Source organism: Oncorhynchus nerka, linkage group LG2 (genome assembly GCF_034236695.1).
Source record: "Oncorhynchus nerka isolate Pitt River linkage group LG2, Oner_Uvic_2.0, whole genome shotgun sequence".
NCBI lineage: Eukaryota > Metazoa > Chordata > Actinopteri > Salmoniformes > Salmonidae > Oncorhynchus > Oncorhynchus nerka.
In genome coordinates, this window is record NC_088397.1 from 13,590,346 (window position 1) to 13,606,921 (window position 16,576).

General features: G+C 44.2%; 1 protein-coding gene across 4 annotated transcripts in view; it reads right to left on the minus strand.

Moving 5' to 3' along the window:
- The window catches only part of gulp1b (GULP PTB domain containing engulfment adaptor 1b), a 77,415-nt gene that overhangs the window by 37,102 nt on the left and 23,737 nt on the right, over window positions 1-16,576 (minus strand). Inside the window, exons 4-13 of one of the 4 annotated variants that reach the window (XM_065023428.1) lie at window positions 14,561-14,625; window positions 14,390-14,461; window positions 13,417-13,515; window positions 13,118-13,255; window positions 12,673-12,789; window positions 12,433-12,519; window positions 12,057-12,293; window positions 11,671-11,836; window positions 11,384-11,475; window positions 7,534-9,269 (exon numbers count right to left, since the gene is read on the minus strand). In XM_065023428.1, coding sequence (XP_064879500.1) covers window positions 9,198-9,269; window positions 11,384-11,475; window positions 11,671-11,836; window positions 12,057-12,293; window positions 12,433-12,519; window positions 12,673-12,789; window positions 13,118-13,255; window positions 13,417-13,515; window positions 14,390-14,461; window positions 14,561-14,625 — 1,145 coding nt within the window. In that variant the 3' untranslated portion in view covers window positions 7,534-9,197. Of the gene's footprint in view, window positions 1-7,533; window positions 9,270-11,383; window positions 11,476-11,670; window positions 11,837-12,056; window positions 12,294-12,432; window positions 12,520-12,672; window positions 12,790-13,117; window positions 13,256-13,416; window positions 13,516-14,389; window positions 14,462-14,560; window positions 14,626-16,576 lie in introns of those variants that run through there. The other 3 variants (XM_065023435.1, XM_065023442.1, XM_065023424.1) reach the window with 3 other exon arrangements.

A 16,576-nucleotide genomic window follows, 5' to 3' on the forward strand; every position in this document is an offset into this window, starting at 1 on the left:
GATCACTAGTCACTTTAATAAATGGATCACTAGTCACTTTAATAAATGGAACACTAGTCACTTTAATAATGGCACATTAATAATGTTTACATATCTTGCATTACTCATCTCATATACTCATATACATACTGTATATGTATATATTCTTATACCATCTATTGCATCTTGTCTATGCCGCTTTGTCAATGCTCATCCATATATGTATATGTATATATTCTTATTCCTTTACTTGGATTTGTGTGTATTAGGTCGTTGTGGAATTGTTCGATTACATGTTAGTTATTGCTGCACTGTCAGAACTAGAAGCACAAGCATTTCGGGAACACGCGCAATAACATCTGCTTACCATGTGTATGTGACCAATAAAATTTGATTCGATATGATTTGATTACATCGAAGAGGATATGTTGTGGCGAAATCGTGCACGAAGCCTTCACCGTGCGCTGTCACTTTAAGAGCGCAGCAGCAGTCAGGAAGGGGGAAATAAAGATGGCTCTTCCGGATCTGTGTAGAATCTCTTGGTTGGCGCTGCAGTTTTGACAGTTTATGCAACTCTGCATTAGTCTTGTGTCGTTTCAACGTGCTTAAAAATTCTGAGTTTGATCGCCTTTGTTACCGCGCTACTCCTGACGAGTTGAAACCCTGCTTCCTTTGATCTCATGGATTACTAGCAACATTGTTGCAAGCTTTTGTCAAACAACCAAGGATTGTGTAGGACGGACTAATGCACGTTCAACCCTGAATGCATCAACTAAGACCATCTTCTTCAGTGCTTTACACTGAAATAATTGCTTGCTTTGTGCTGCGCTCCCTTTTTATGTTCAGTGCCTTTGGTGAACTAATAATGCACGTTATGACTGCTAGACATTTTAGTTAACCCTCATGTTGTGTTCGTTTCATGTTAATTCATTGTGTTCCCGGTTCAAAATGACCGCCCCGTTATAGCTGATTATAAATCCACAATAATACATATTATCACCTAATGTTGTGTTCGTCTTTTTATCAACTTAAGTTCTTGTGAACATTACACGTTTTGAACTTCTATTTGCTATTTATGGCCTGTAGGCCTCATTGACCTGAGCTCATACAACTCGTTTTTGAGTTTAAAAAGAAGCATAATATGGATTATTTTGACTATAACATATACTCAGATGAAACATATTGTGCTATTTATCAGACTACTTTGTGTCAACGTTTTACAAGGACTCTCCTCACCAGTGTCATGATCAAATGTATGATCAAGAGCCTCACATACAGTAGATTGTTTGGTCATTATGCTGCCACAGAGTGAATTGTGAGCATGACCTCAAAGCTTTATATACTGTGAGAAAGGTTACATATATTATTGAAACAATGTTGCGATTGTTTGTGAGTGCCAGGTGTGGTTCCAGTGGGGGAAAAGATTCTGTTGGGGAAAGGTTCCCGTGGGGGTTGCCATGGAAGCTAAGAAGGTTGAGTGAGGTGTGTGTGTGCTCAAACACATGCATATGGGAGTCTAGGAGAAGTGTGTCCATCTTATGAATGGGCATGTGCCTGAACTCAATTTTATAAACTAATTGTAGTCTCACCCATTCACTTCTAATGACCGGGAATACCACAGGTGTACAAAGTTAAATACCCAACATGTAATGACAATCAAATGTATTTTGTGTGTTCAGATGCCCGGTCATGGAACCTTATGACAGATTAAATAAAGTATATTTTTCAGAGAGAGAACTTGTAAATCGGTCCAATTCAACCAGAAACACAGCAGGAGGGTTAAAGGGAGGTTGTGTGAGTTGGTTTGAACAGTATTGACTTGACATTTGGCCAAGAAGATTTTTGGACATTAAGACTTTATTTGTTTAGTCTTTGAACACACACACACACACACACACACACACACACATTACTCCCAGGTAATACCGAATATTGCAAATTCTCTAAGTGTTATGACGGGGTTCTTCCTTGTCAATTGTTTAGATGACGTTGCCTTGTAAATTGCTCTGCCATTATTATTGTATGAGGTATTATTTGGTTGGGTCACACCTGTGCTGTGACGTGTGTTTTATATGGTTCTTATCCTTTCTCTCCACTGGCTACCTAGCAAACAGGCCTCTTCTCCTGATGTTTGTCTGGTGTGGTACTCTTCCATTCGACAGGGTTAATACCTGCCTGGCGCCAAACAAATCTCTTTACCTCTCTAACCAATACAACGTTTATTGACAAACAACAATGAAAGGAAAGGTAAAGTCATTTAAAAAGAGCTTCCTGGTGCAAAATTACACAAAAATATTTGTTAAAGTGCAAGGAAGGGCATGAGTCTATAAAATGAGAGGAAGTCAATGAGCTAATGGTCTTCCAATCTTGTCAACCACTAATCACATTTAATGACTGTACAATAATCCTAATCACAAAAATGACAAAAGCAATGCACCCCCCCCACAAGCAAAAATTACACATACATTTGATTTATGGGGTAGAAAAATAGTCATCTACTGCAGTGCATTTATCATGACATTGGTCACCATTTAAACCAATACATACAGTGAGGGGGAAAAGTATTTAATCCCCTGCTGATTTTGTACATTTGCCCACTGACAAAGAAATGATCCGTCTATCATTTTAATGGTAGGTTTATTTGAACAGTGAGAGACAGAATAACAACAAATCCAGAAAAACGCATGTCAAATGTTATAAATTGATTTGCATTTTAATGAGGGAAATAAGTAATAAGTATTTGACCCCTCCTGCAAAACATGACTTAGTACTTGGTGGCCAAACCCTTGTTGGCAATCACAGAGGTCAGACGTTTCTTGTAGTTGGCCACCAGGTTTGCACACATCTCAGGAGGGATTTTGTCCCACTCTTTGCAAAACTCCTCCAAGTCATTAAGGTTGAGGCTGACGTATGGCAACTCAAACATTCAGCTCCCTCCACAGATTTTCTATGGGATTAAGGTCTGGAGACTGGCTAGGCCACTCCAGGACCTTAATGTGCTTCTTCTTGAGCCACTCCTTTGTTGTCTTGGCCGTGTGTTTTGGGTCATTGTCATGCTGGAATATCCATCCACGACCCATTTTCAATGCCCTGGCTGAGGGAAGGAGGTTCTCATCCAAGATTTGACGGTACATGGCCCCGTCCATCATCCCTTTGATGCGGTGAAGTTGTCCTGTCCCCTTAGCAGAAAGACACCCCCAAAGCATAATGTTTCCACCTCCATGTTTGATGGTGGGGATGGTGGTCTTGGGGTCATAGGCAGCATTCCTCCTCCTCCAACCACGGTGAGTTGAGTTGATGCCAAAGAGCTCCATTTTAGTCTCATCTGACCACAACACTTTCACCCAGTTGTCCTCTGAATCATTCAGATGTTCATTGGCAAACTTCAGATGGGCATGTATATGTGCTTTCTTGTGCAGGGGGACCTTGCGGGCGCTGCAGGATTTCAGTCCTTCATGACGTAGTGTGTTACCAATTGTTTTCTTGGTGACTATGGTCCCAGCTGCCTTGAGATCATTGACAAGATCCTCCCATGTAGTTCTGGGCCGATTCCTCACCGTTCTCATGATCATTGCAACTCCACGAGGTGAGATCTTGCATGGAGCCCCAGGCCGAGGGAGATTGACAGTTCTTTTGTGTTTCTTCCATTTGCGAATAATCGCACCAACTGTTGTCACCAAGTCACCAAGCTGCTTGGCAATGGTCTTGTAGCCCATTCCAGCCTTGTGTAGGTCTACAATCTTGTCCCTGACATCCTTGGAGAGCTCTTTGGTCTTGGCCATGGTGGAGAGTTTGGAATCTGATTGATTGCTTCTGTGGACAGGTGTCTTTTATATAGGTAACAAACTGAGATTAGGAGCACTCCCTTTAAGAGTGTGCTCCTAATCTCAGCTCGTTGCCTGTATAAAAGACATCTGGGAGCCAGAAATCTTTGATTGAGGGGAGGTCAAATACTTATTTCCCTCATTAAAATGCAAATCAATTTATAACATTTTTGACGTGTTTTTCTGGATTTTTTTGTTGTTATTCTGTCTCTCACTGTTCAAATAAACCTACCATTAAAATTATAGACGGATAATTTCTTTGTCAGTGGGCAAACGTACAAAATCAGCAGGGGATAAAATACTTTTTTCCCTCACTGTAGTCCCAGAAATGTTGATTTTATACAAATACTTCTTTACCAATTAAATTATTTCTACAAAAAGGAAAGCATCATCAAAAAGGTCATCAACTGTCCATGTTAGGGATGCGTTGTGGTCGGCATCAACTGTCCATGTTAGGGTTGCGTTGTGGTCAGCATCAACTGTCCATGTTAGGGTTGCGTTGTGGTCAGCGTCAACTGTCCATGTTAGGGTTGCGTTGTGGTCAGCATCAACTGTCCATGTTAGGGTTGCGTTGTGGTCAGCATCAACTGTCCATGTTAGGGTTGCGTTGTGGTCAGCATCAACTGTCCATGTTAGGGTTGCGTTGTGGTCAGCATCAACTGTCCATGTTAGGGTTGTGGTGTGGTCAGCGTCAACTGTCCATGTTAGGGTTGCCTTGTGGTCAGCGTCAACTGTCCATGTTAGGGTTGCGGTGTGGTCAGCGTCAACTGTCCATGTTAGGGTTGCCTTGTGGTCAGCGTCAACTGTCCATGTTAGGGTTGCGTTGTGGTCAGCGTCAACTGTCCATGTTAGGGTTGCGGTGTGGTCAGCATCAACTGTCCATGTTAGGGTTGCGTTGTGGTCAGTGTCAACTGTCCATGTTAGGGTTGCGTTGTGGTCAGTGTCAACTGTCCATGTTAGGGTTGCGTTGTGGTCAGTGTCAACTGTCCATGTTAGGGTTGCGTTGTGGTCAGTGTCAACTGTCCATGTTAGGGTTGCGTTGTGGTCAGCATCAACTGTCCATGTTAGGGTTGCCGTGTGGTCAGTGTCAACTGTCCATGTTAGGGTTGCGTTGTGGTCAGTGTCAACTGTCCATGTTAGGGTTGCGTTGTGGTCAGCATCAACTGTCCATGTTAGGGTTGTGGTGTGGTCAGCATCAACTGTCCATGTTAGGGTTGCGTTGTGGTTGGCATCTACTGTCCATGTTAGGGTTGTGGTGTGGTCAGCGGCGACTGTCCATGTTAGGGTTGTGGTGTGGTCAGCGTCAACTGTCCATGTTAGGGTTGCCTTGTGGTCAGTGTCGACTGTCCATGTTAGGGTTGTGGTGTGGTCAGCGGCAACTGTCCATGTTAGGGTTGTGGTGTGGTCAGCGTCAACTGTCCACGTTAGGGTTGCGGTGTGGTCAGCGTCAACTGTCCATGTTAGGGTTGTGTTCAGTGTCAACTGTCCATGTTAGGGTTGCGTTCAGTGTCAACTGTCCATGTTAGGGTTGTGGTGTGATCAGCGTCAACTGTCCATGTTAGGGTTGCGTTCAGTGTCAACTGTCCATGTTAGGGTTGCCTTGTTCAGTGTCAATGTTAGGGTTGTGGTGTCCATGTTAGGGTTGTGGTGTGATCAGTGTCAACTGTCCATGTTAGGGTTGTGGTGTGATCAGTGTCAACTGTCCATGTTAGGGTTGTGGTGTGATCAGTGTCAACTGTCCATGTTAGGGTTGCGTTGTGGTCAGCAGCGACTGTCCATGTTAGGGTTGTGGTGTGGTCAGCTTCAACTGTCCATGTTAGGGTTGCGTTGTGGTCAGTGTCAACTGTCCATGTTAGGGTTGTGGTGTGATCAGTGTCAACTGTCCATGTTAGGGTTGCGTTGTGGTCAGCAGCGACTGTCCATGTTAGGGTTGCGTTGTGGTCGGCGTCAACTGTCCATGTTAGGGTTGCCTTGTTGTCCATGTTAGGGTTGCGGTGGTCCATGTTAGAAGTTGCGTTGTGGTCGGCGTCAACTGTCCATGTTAGGGTTGCGTTGTGGTCGGCGTCAACTGTCCATGTTAGGGTTGCGGTGTGGTCAGCTGCGACTGTCCATGTTAGGGTTGCGTTGTGGTCAGCGTCAACTGTCCATGTTAGGGTTGCATTGTGGTCAGCATCAACTGTCCATGTTAGGGTTGTGGTGTGGTCAGCGTCAACTGTCCATGTTAGGGTTGTGTTCAGTGTCAACTGTCCATGTTAGGGTTGTGGTGTGATCAGTGTCAACTGTCCATGTTAGGGTTGTGGTGTGATCAGTGTCAACTGTCCACGTTAGGGTTGCGGTGTGGTCAGCGTCAACTGTCCATGTTAGGGTTGCGTTCAGTGTCAACTGTCCATGTTAGGGTTGCGTTGTGGTCAGCAGCGACTGTCCATGTTAGGGTTGCGTTGTGGTCGGCGTCAACTGTCCATGTTAGGGTTGCGTTGTGGTCGGCGTCAACTGTCCATGTTAGGGTTGCGGTGTGGTCGGCGTCGACTGTCCATGTTAGGGTTGCGGTGTGGTCAGCTGCGACTGTCCATGTTAGGGTTGCGTTGTGGTCAGCGTCAACTGTCCATGTTAGGGTTGCATTGTGGTCAGCATCAACTGTCCATGTTAGGGTTGTGGTGTGGTCAGCGTCAACTGTCCATGTTAGGGTTGTGTTCAGTGTCAACTGTCCATGTTAGGGTTGCGTTCAGTGTCAACTGTCCATGTTAGGGTTGTGGTGTGATCAGTGTCAACTGTCCACGTTAGGGTTGCGGTGTGGTCAGCGTCAACTGTCCATGTTAGGGTTGCGTTCAGTGTCAACTGTCCATGTTAGGGTTGTGGTGTGATCAGTGTCAACTGTCCATGTTAGGGTTGTGGTGTGATCAGTGTCAACTGTCCATGTTAGGGTTGTGGTGTGATCAGTGTCAACTGTCCATGTTAGGGTTGTGGTGTGATCAGTGTCAACTGTCCATGTTAGGGTTGTGGTGTGATCAGTGTCAACTGTCCATGTTAGGGTTGTGGTGTGATCAGTGTCAACTGTCCATGTTAGGGTTGTGGTGTGATCAGTGTCAACTGTCCATGTTAGGGTTGTGGTGTGATCAGTGTCAACTGTCCATGTTAGGGTTGTGGTGTGGTCAGTGTCAACTGTCCATGTTAGGGTTGTGGTGTGATCAGTGTCAACTGTCCATGTTAGGGTTGTGTGTGGTCAGCGTCAACTGTCCATGTTAGGGTTGTGGTGTGGTCAGCGTCAACTGTCCATGTTAGGGTTGTGTTCAGTGTCAACTGTCCATGTTAGGGTTGCGTTCAGTGTCAACTGTCCATGTTAGGGTTGTGGTGTGATCAGTGTCAACTGTCCACGTTAGGGTTGCGGTGTGGTCAGCGTCAACTGTCCATGTTAGGGTTGTGTTCAGTGTCAACTGTCCATGTTAGGGTTGCGTTCAGCGTCAACTGTCCATGTTAGGGTTGCATTGTGGTCAGCATCAACTGTCCATGTTAGGGTTGTGGTGTGGTCAGCGTCAACTGTCCATGTTAGGGTTGCATTGTGGTCAGCATCAACTGTCCATGTTAGGGTTGTGGTGTGGTCAGCGTCAACTGTCCATGTTAGGGTTGCCTTGTGGTCAGTGTCGACTGTCCATGTTAGGGTTGCGGTGTGGTCAGCGGCAACTGTCCATGTTAGGGTTGCGGTGTGGTCAGCGTCCAACTGTCCAACTGTTAGGGTTGTGGTGTGGTCAGCGTCAACTGTCCATGTTAGGGTTGCCTTGTGGTCAGTGTCGACTGTCCATGTTAGGGTTGCGGTGTGGTCAGCGGCAACTGTCCATGTTAGGGTTGCGGTGTGGTCAGCGTCAACTGTCCACGTTAGGGTTGTGGTGTGGTCAGCGTCAACTGTCCACGTTAGGGTTGCGTTGTGGTCAGCGTCAACTGTCCATGTTAGGGTTGTGGTGTGGTCAGCAGCGACTGTCCATGTTAGGGTTGTGGTGTGGTCAGCGTCAACTGTCCATGTTAGGGTTGCGTTGTGGTCAGCAGCGACTGTCCATGTTAGGGTTGTGGTGTGATCAGTGTCAACTGTCCATGTTAGGGTTGTGGTGTGATCAGTGTCAACTGTCCATGTTAGGGTTGTGGTGTGATCAGTGTCAACTGTCCATGTTAGGGTTGTGGTGTGATCAGTGTCAACTGTCCATGTTAGGGTTGTGGTGTGATCAGTGTCAACTGTCCATGTTAGGGTTGCGGTGTGATCAGTGTCAACTGTCCATGTTAGGGTTGCGGTGTGGTCAGCAGCGACTGTCCATGTTAGGGTTGCGTTCAGTGTCAACTGTCCATGTTAGGGTTGCGTTGTGATCAGTGTCAACTGTCCACGTTAGGGTTGCGTTGTGGTCAGCGTCAACTGTCCATGTTAGGGTTGTGGTGTGATCAGTGTCAACTGTCCATGTTAGGGTTGTGGTGTGATCAGTGTCAACTGTCCATGTTAGGGTTGCGTTGTGGTCAGCGTCGACTGTCCATGTTAGGGTTGCGTTGTGGTCAGCGTCGACTGTCCATGTTAGGGTTGCGTTGTGGTCAGCGTCAACTGTCCATGTTAGGGTTGCGTTGTGGTCAGCATCAACTGTCCATGTTAGGGTTGCGTTGTGGTCAGCATCAACTGTCCATGTTAGGGTTGCGTTGTGGTCAGCGTCAACTGTCCATGTTAGGGTTGCGTTGTGGTCAGCATCAACTGTCCATGTTAGGGTTGCGGTGTGGTCAGCGTCAACTGTCCATGTTAGGGTTGTGGTGTGATCAGTGTCAACTGTCCATGTTAGGGTTGCGGTGTGGTCAGCGTCAACTGTCCATGTTAGGGTTGCGGTGTGGTCAGCATCAACTGTCCATGTTAGGGTTGCGGTGTGGTCAGCGTCAACTGTCCATGTTAGGGTTGCGGTGTGGTCAGCGTCAACTGTCCATGTTAGGGTTGTGGTGTGGTCAGCGTCAACTGTCCATGTTAGGGTTGCGTTGTGGTCAGCGTCAACTGTCCATGTTAGGGTTGCGTTGTGGTCAGCGTCAACTGTCCATGTTAGGGTTGCGGTGTGGTCAGCGTCAACTGTCCATGTTAGGGTTGTGGTGTGGTCAGTGTCGACTGTCCATGTTAGGGTTGTGGTGTGGTCAGTGTCAACTGTCCATGTTAGGGTTGCGTTGTGGTCAGCGTCAACTGTCCATGTTAGGGTTGCGTTGTGGTCAGCATCAACTGTCCATGTTAGGGTTGCGGTGTGGTCAGCATCAACTGTCCATGTTAGGGTTGTGTTGTGGTCGGCGTCAACTGTCCATGTTAGGGTTGCGTTGTGGTCGGCGTCAACTGTCCATGTTAGGGTTGCGGTGTGGTCAGCGTCAACTGTCCATGTTAGGGTTGCGGTGTGGTCAGCAGCGACTGTCCACTGGGTCCAGAGAGAAGATGGTGCCCTCCAGGGTTAGTCCCATATTGAACCCCTCCTTCAGAGAGAGAGACACACAGGTCAGTGATCCAACCAGAGACTACAGAAGTCTAGAGCAGTGTGTCCTATACAACAATGAGTAATGCTGTAATTACGGGCCAGTATCCTAGACACATTCTCAATTGAGATTCTCAAGAAACCTTGCTTTTTAATTCAGGTCTACACTTAATCTATGTTATGACAAAAGCAAAATGATGGCTAATTGATAGGAAATTAGCAGGACTGGGAGCAAACATGGTATGCTACAATCATAATGTACTTTGACAGTTGGCCTCTATGTACATAATTGATTTTCATGAGAGATAAATAGAGGCAGACATCAGTGAAAATGTGAATGCATGTTTCATGGGAAAACAAATATGTGATGGGCATTGTGAAGCATACACATAGGTGAGAGTAAACTAACCGTCGCTGACGCTGCACAGTGGAGAGAGAGAATATGATTATATACTGTAGTTTACAATCTACAGTTAGATTATATATAGTTAGATGAACTGTAGGTTACAATCAACAGTTAGGTTATATATAGTTAGATGAACTGTAGGTCATAATCTTGTTAGATTCAGCAAAAAAATAAACGTCCTCACGGTCAACTGGGTTTATTTTCAGCAAACGTAACGTGTGTAAATATTTGTATGAACTTAACAAGACTCAACAACTGAGAAAAACTGAACAAGTTCCACAGACATGTGACTAACAGACATGGAATAATGTGTCCCTGAACAAAGGGGGGGTCAAACTCAAGTCAGTCAGTATCTGGTGGCCACCAGCTGCATTAAGTACTGCAGTGCATCTCCTCCTAATGGACTGCACCAGATTTGGTGCAGGGGTACCATATTTGGGAGGAGGATGTCTTCTCTGTAACGCACAGCGTTAAGATTGCCTGCAATGACAACAAGCTCAGTCTCAGTCCGATGATGCTCTGACACACCGCCCCAGACCATGACAGACCCTCCACCTCCAAATCGATCCCGCCTCGGTGTAATGTTCATTCCTTTGACGATAAACGCAAATCAGACCATCACCCCTGGTGAGACAAAACCGCAACTTGTCAGTGAAGAGCACTTTTTGCATGTCCTGTCTGGTCCAGCGATGGCGATAGGCGACGTTGTTGCTAGTGATGTCTGGTGAGGACCTGCCTTACAACAGGCCTACACGCCCTCAGTCCAGTCTCTCTCAGCCTATTGAGGACAGTCTGAGCACTGATGGATGGATTGTGCGTTTCTGGTGTAACTCGGGCAGTTGTTGTTGTTGCCATCCTGTACCTGTCCCGCAGGTGTGATGTTCGGATGTACCGATCCTGTGCAGGTGTTGTTACATGTGGTCTGCCAATGAGAGGACCATCAGCTGTCCGTCCTGTCTCCCTGTTGCTCTGTCTTAGGCATCTCACAGTAATGACATTGCAATTTATTGCCCTGGCCACATCTGCAGTCCTCATGCCTCCTTGCAGCAGGCCTAAGACATGTTCACGCAGATGAGCAGAGACCCAGATGAGCAGAGACCCTTTAGTGTCCTAGGTTTTCATAACTGTGACCTTAATTGCCTACAGTCTGTAAGCTGTTAGTGTCTTAACGACCGTTCTACAGATGCATGTTCATTCATTGTTTATGGTTCATTGAACAAGAATGGGAAACAGTGTTTAAACCCTTTACAATGATGATCTGTGAAGTTATTTGGTTTTTAACAAATGATCTTTGAAAGACAAGGTCTTGAAAAAGGGCCATTTCTTTTTTTTCTGAGTTTATACTTAATATATGTAAAATATTTACTCAGACCATGTAAACAGTATACGGCATTACAATAATGACAAGATGAACATTCAACTCTTATAAAACGGGTCCAGTATAAACTCTGGAAAGGCTGGGTCCCATTCTAAAGGCAGAATCCATGTCGATTGGAACGCAGCCAAAGCATACAGTATTTTACCTTTGATAAACAGCTAATCAGCATAATGGTAGAGCTTTGCTATATTTGTTTAGAGGCAATGCTATTACTTACACCAATGACTGAGCACATAATGCCTGTGTACTTTGACATTATAGGTAATATGCCCCGTATTAATGTAAATATGAGCATTACAAATACTCGCTCTAGAAACACTGCTGTTCCTACCTGCATTTCATCCAGTTTAGATTGGACGTCAGGAGGAAAGGACGTGTTGCAGAGGAACGGGTCAAAAGGCTCCGCTCCCAAAACATCTGTTCCTGTTGGAGGGGAGAGATGGAAGGATGAGAGAACGAGGGAAAATACACAGCAGAGGGAAGACAGGAGTTGAATCAGCATACTGTATGTGTGCAATTCTTCATTGAACATCTTGTATGCAATTGCATAAATACTAATACAACAGTTTATCAATCAATTTCATTACGACATAATGTAAAAAGGAGCATAGTAGTCACCTCTCTCTCTCAGGAAAACATGTGGAGGAGGTGGAGGAGGGGAAAAGGAGGGAGGAGGAGGAGAGGACCCATTGATGGCAGGTTTCCTTGCCATAGGAGACCCTGAGGAGAATGGAACCATGTCGAAAACGTCCGTCGGGGGACGCCTGGATATGGTGCTCCATGCCTGAGGGGGGGGAACAACCAAATACAAAGCTGTTGAATGGCAGCTGGATGTCGTACTAAGGCTAAAGTCAAAACTACACACACACACACTAAAATAAGGGTGTTTCTGTGATTGTATATAACCTCTATATGAGGTGAACCATAGAACCCCTTTGCTTCTCTATAGCGCAATTTCTTCTAGCAGTGTAGTAAGGAAAAGCGAGAGAGAAGTAGCTATTTACTGGCGGTGGAGGTAAGCACCCTCCATAATGCTGCGGTAGCCTGGGCTGGGGAGGTTTACTGGGTGGAGGCCTTAGTAGACCAGCGGAGATACTGGAGTCTGGAGAGCTGGCTGGGGTTAGAGCCACAGAGGACATCTCTAGAAAGGAAAGGGCGTTCAGGCTGACACTGTCACCCCAGAACATAGACGAGGGACTCGGCAGCATGTGGGCCTCGTTAGAAGAGTTCAAGTGTAGAAGCTGAGGAGAAATCAGCCAGAGAAAGAAGAAACGGGTAGCGATTTGTTATCACTGATGTCAGGAAGGTAAGGTATTGTTACGGCAGACATTTCTAGAGATTAGTGTGAGACAGAAACTGTTAGATTAGTAGCTAATTTACCGGTGAGCCTTGACAATCTGCCATGTGATCCTCTAAATCTTGAAGTCGTTCTTTCAACTTGGAATTTTCAGTTTCCAGTTCCAGAATCTAAAGTCAACAAACACAAGTTCATAATCTAAGAGGTCCCATTTTGTTAGGCCTTTTTCATGCTCTAGTTATGTTTGGATGTGGCACTACATTCCCCATGATTAAATAGTGCACCAGAGAGTTGTGATCAACATTAGTCCACTGTAGACTTACTCTTTTCTGCAGACTGCCGATCTGTTTCCTCATCTCCACGTCTTTCCCGCCAGACTCCAGAAACTTCCTGTACGCCAGGTCAAATGCTCGACCAATGCTGACGGTGATCTCCTCTGCCTGCAATCCAGTGCATCATGGGTATCCTCAAACATCTAGTGAAAGTACCCTTTGATGTGTTGCACATATATGATGTAGTACACGATTTTCAGGGGCCTATTTTGCTCTTGACCGCTATTTTCAGAACTACTAGCTTAAAAAGAAAACCTAAACCTGAAACAACTAGCTAGGATGAATTCAATAATGCTACCATTCCACCGTGACCTCATACTATGGACTAACTTCTGATAAATTGACATCTAAGATTCATAGAAGGTTATTATAACCTCTAAAGAATCCATATAAAAACTCGTGAAAAACAAACACTAAATATACTTTTTTTCCTTACACATTTTTCACTGTCAAACACATAACATATGTGTTTTTTGGTCTCTGGCTCTGTGCAGATGAAGGTGAATATCCTCTTGTCGGTTTTGTCGTCCGCGCAGAAGGATATCCTATGAAGCTGACAGTTGTGCTGTACATCCTATAATGAATGAAGATAAATGAGCTTCATCTAATTCTACTCATAAACAAAATATTAAAGACAGAGACCGCTTTAGTAAGGGCTGACTGCTTGGTGAGTTTATTCTTCACAAAAGACCCAATGAATCTGGCCTATTATGAGGCCCCTCACAGTGGACTTACTCTGGTCTTGGGGTCTAATAATTTCACTCCGTAGATGGACACCTGCAGCTCCACCTTCGGTGTTTTGTGACCCTCTGATTTCTTGATATGCCTTTGGAACTGCAGGATTGAAACGTCAAATCAAAATCACATTTTATTGGTCACATACACATGTTTAGCAGATGTTATTGATACAGTAGAATAATATAGAATACAGAACATACATATAGGGTGTAGCTGCATATAGTAGAATAGGATAGAATACAGAACATTCTAGTTCAGACAGTGCAGTAATATCTAAATACAGAACAATTTCAGAGCAACCTAGAATAATATAGAATACAGAACATACATACACAGCTGCATCGGCTAAGATCTAAGAATAAGAACATACATATAGGATGATGTCAGAGCTGCATCGGCTAAGATACAGTAGAATATATAAGAACATACATATAGGATGAGCAATGTCAGAATACAGAACATACATATAGGATGAGTAATGTCAGAGCTGCATCGGCTAAGATACAGTAGAATAATATAGAATAATACATATAGGATGAGTAATGTCAGAGCTGCATCGAAAGATACAGTAGAATAATATAGAATACATATAGGATGAGTAATGCAAGATATGTAAACATTATTCAATTAAAGTGACATTATTAAAGTGACTAGTGTTCCATTTATTAAAGTGGCCAATGATTTCAAGTCTGGATGTAGGCAGCAGCCTCTGTGCTAGTGATGGCTATAGATGAGTACATGTCAGAGCTGCATCGAAGATACAGTTAACAGTCTGATGGCCTTGAGATACAGTAGAAGCTGTTTTTTAATGTCTCGGTGCTCGCTTTGATGCGCCTGTACTGACCTCGCCTTCTAGATGATAGCGAGGTGAACAGGTAGTGGCTTGGATGGTACGTTATGACATTGACAAATCTAAGGTCCTATAAAATCAAAATTGTTTGAGTACTGGGGGAAATTCTTAAGAGCATACCTTCAGCTTTCTCACTGCTATCCTTATGACATCTGTGCCTTTTGGTTGGTCAACCTCTGTTACGCCAAGGAACTGCAACACGATAAAACGGCACATCATTTTCTGTCCAGTAGATGGTGCTATTCACCTCTGAGCTCAACGCCTGGCGGAAATGTAATTAGAAGATCCTACCTTGACATTGTACACTATGTGATTCTTGGCCAAAGCCTCTGGGGCTGTCATCCCTCCAGATTTATCTGAAACAAACAAATGAAGGTTAAAACCGTACATACATGTATTGAAATTTGATACAGAAAAAAGTGACATATTTAAGATTTAAAACATATATACAATTATTTGCCATCCAAACCCTAAACAGATACAGGATTAGAACTGAACCGGGTTCATCTTCCCCAGAAAGTGTCTGCAGTATCTATAAGCTAAATAATGAGATAGAAAGTGATGGCAAAACAAACAAATCATATTTTTTAAAAGGTAACAGACAAACCAATGATGCATTTGCTGTGATTGTGTTCATCTTCATTAATGCAACAACAAGAAGAGGAACTAGTGTCTTGTATCAGGAGTTACCTACATGCCATCAACGATGAGGTCTGTGTCTATGTTAACCTTCACATAACAGGTGAGCATAACCACAGCAATTTTTAGCATTGGCATTAGACCAGTGGCCCCGCTGAGTTGAGTTCCAACATCAAAGGCTACTGCTCCCCATGTGCTCAAGCCTTCCTTCCACATTCCATACAGAACCATGGGCATTACAGAAAGGTCACAAAGAGAATACAGATTTTACCTATTAGTGTAACATCCAACCATGTAGTATTAGTGTAACCTCCATATAGAGGGATACATCAGGTAGTATTAGTGTAACCTCCATACAGAGGGATATTAGTGTAACCTCCATCAGGTAGTATTAGGGAGGATAACAGGTAGTATTAGTGTAACTCCATATAGATTAGGTCAGGTAGTATTAGGGTAACCTCCATATAGAGGTCAGGTAGTATTAGGTCAGGTCCATATAGAGGTCAGGTAGTATTAGGGTAACCTCCATATAGAGGTCAGGTAGTATTAGGGTAACCTCCATATAGAGGTCAGGTAGTATTAGGGTAACCTCCATATAGAGGTCAGGTAGTATTAGGGTAACCTCCATATAGAGGTCAGGTAGTATTAGGGTAACCTCCATATAGAGGTCAGGTAGTATTAGGGTAACCTCCATATAGAGGTCAGGTAGTATTAGGGTAACCTCCATATAGGTAGGTAACATATAGTCAGGTATTAGGGTAACCTCCATATAGAGGTCAGGTAGTATTAGGGTAACCTCCATATAGGTAGTATTACCTCCATATAGAGGTCAGGTCAGGTAGTATTAGGGTAACCTCCATATCAGGTAGTATTAGTCAGGTCAGGTATTAGGGTAACCTCCATATAGAGGTCAGGTAGTATTAGGGTAACCTCCATATAGAGGTCAGGTAGTATTAGTAGGTAGTATTAGGGTAACCTCCATATCAGGTAGTATTAGGGTAACCTCCATATAGTCAGGTAGTATTAGGTCCATATAGAGGTCAGGTAGTATTAGGGTAACCTCCATATCAGGTAGTAGGTCAGGGTAGGTATTAGGGGTAACCTCCATATAGAGGTCAGGTAGTATTAGGAGTAAACTCCTCCATATAGGTCAGAGGTCAGGTAGTATTAGGGTAACCATCCATATAGAGGTCAGGTAGTATTAGTGAGGTCAGGTAGTATTTGGGTAACCTCCATATAGAGGTCAGGTAGTATTAGGGTAACCTCCATATAGAGGTCAGGTAGTATTAGTGTAACCTCCATATAGAGGTCAGGTAGTATTAGTGTAACCTCCATATATGAGATCAGGTAGTATTAGTGTAACCTCCATATATGAGATCAGGTAGTATTAGTGTAACCTCCATATATGAGATCAGGTAGTATTAGTGTAACCTCCATATATGAGATCAGGTAGTATCAGTGTAACCTCCATATATGAGATCAGGTAGTATTAGTGTTATCTCCATATAGTGACAACTCAATATTAGGAAGGTGTTCTTAATGTTTTGTACTCAATGTAAATGAACACATCAGGTAGTATTAGTGTAAGAGAAACACATTCAGTCAGTTGGCAATGTCCTCGTCCTGCCTACTGTAGACACATTGGCACTGATTGTACTGTAAGTTGAT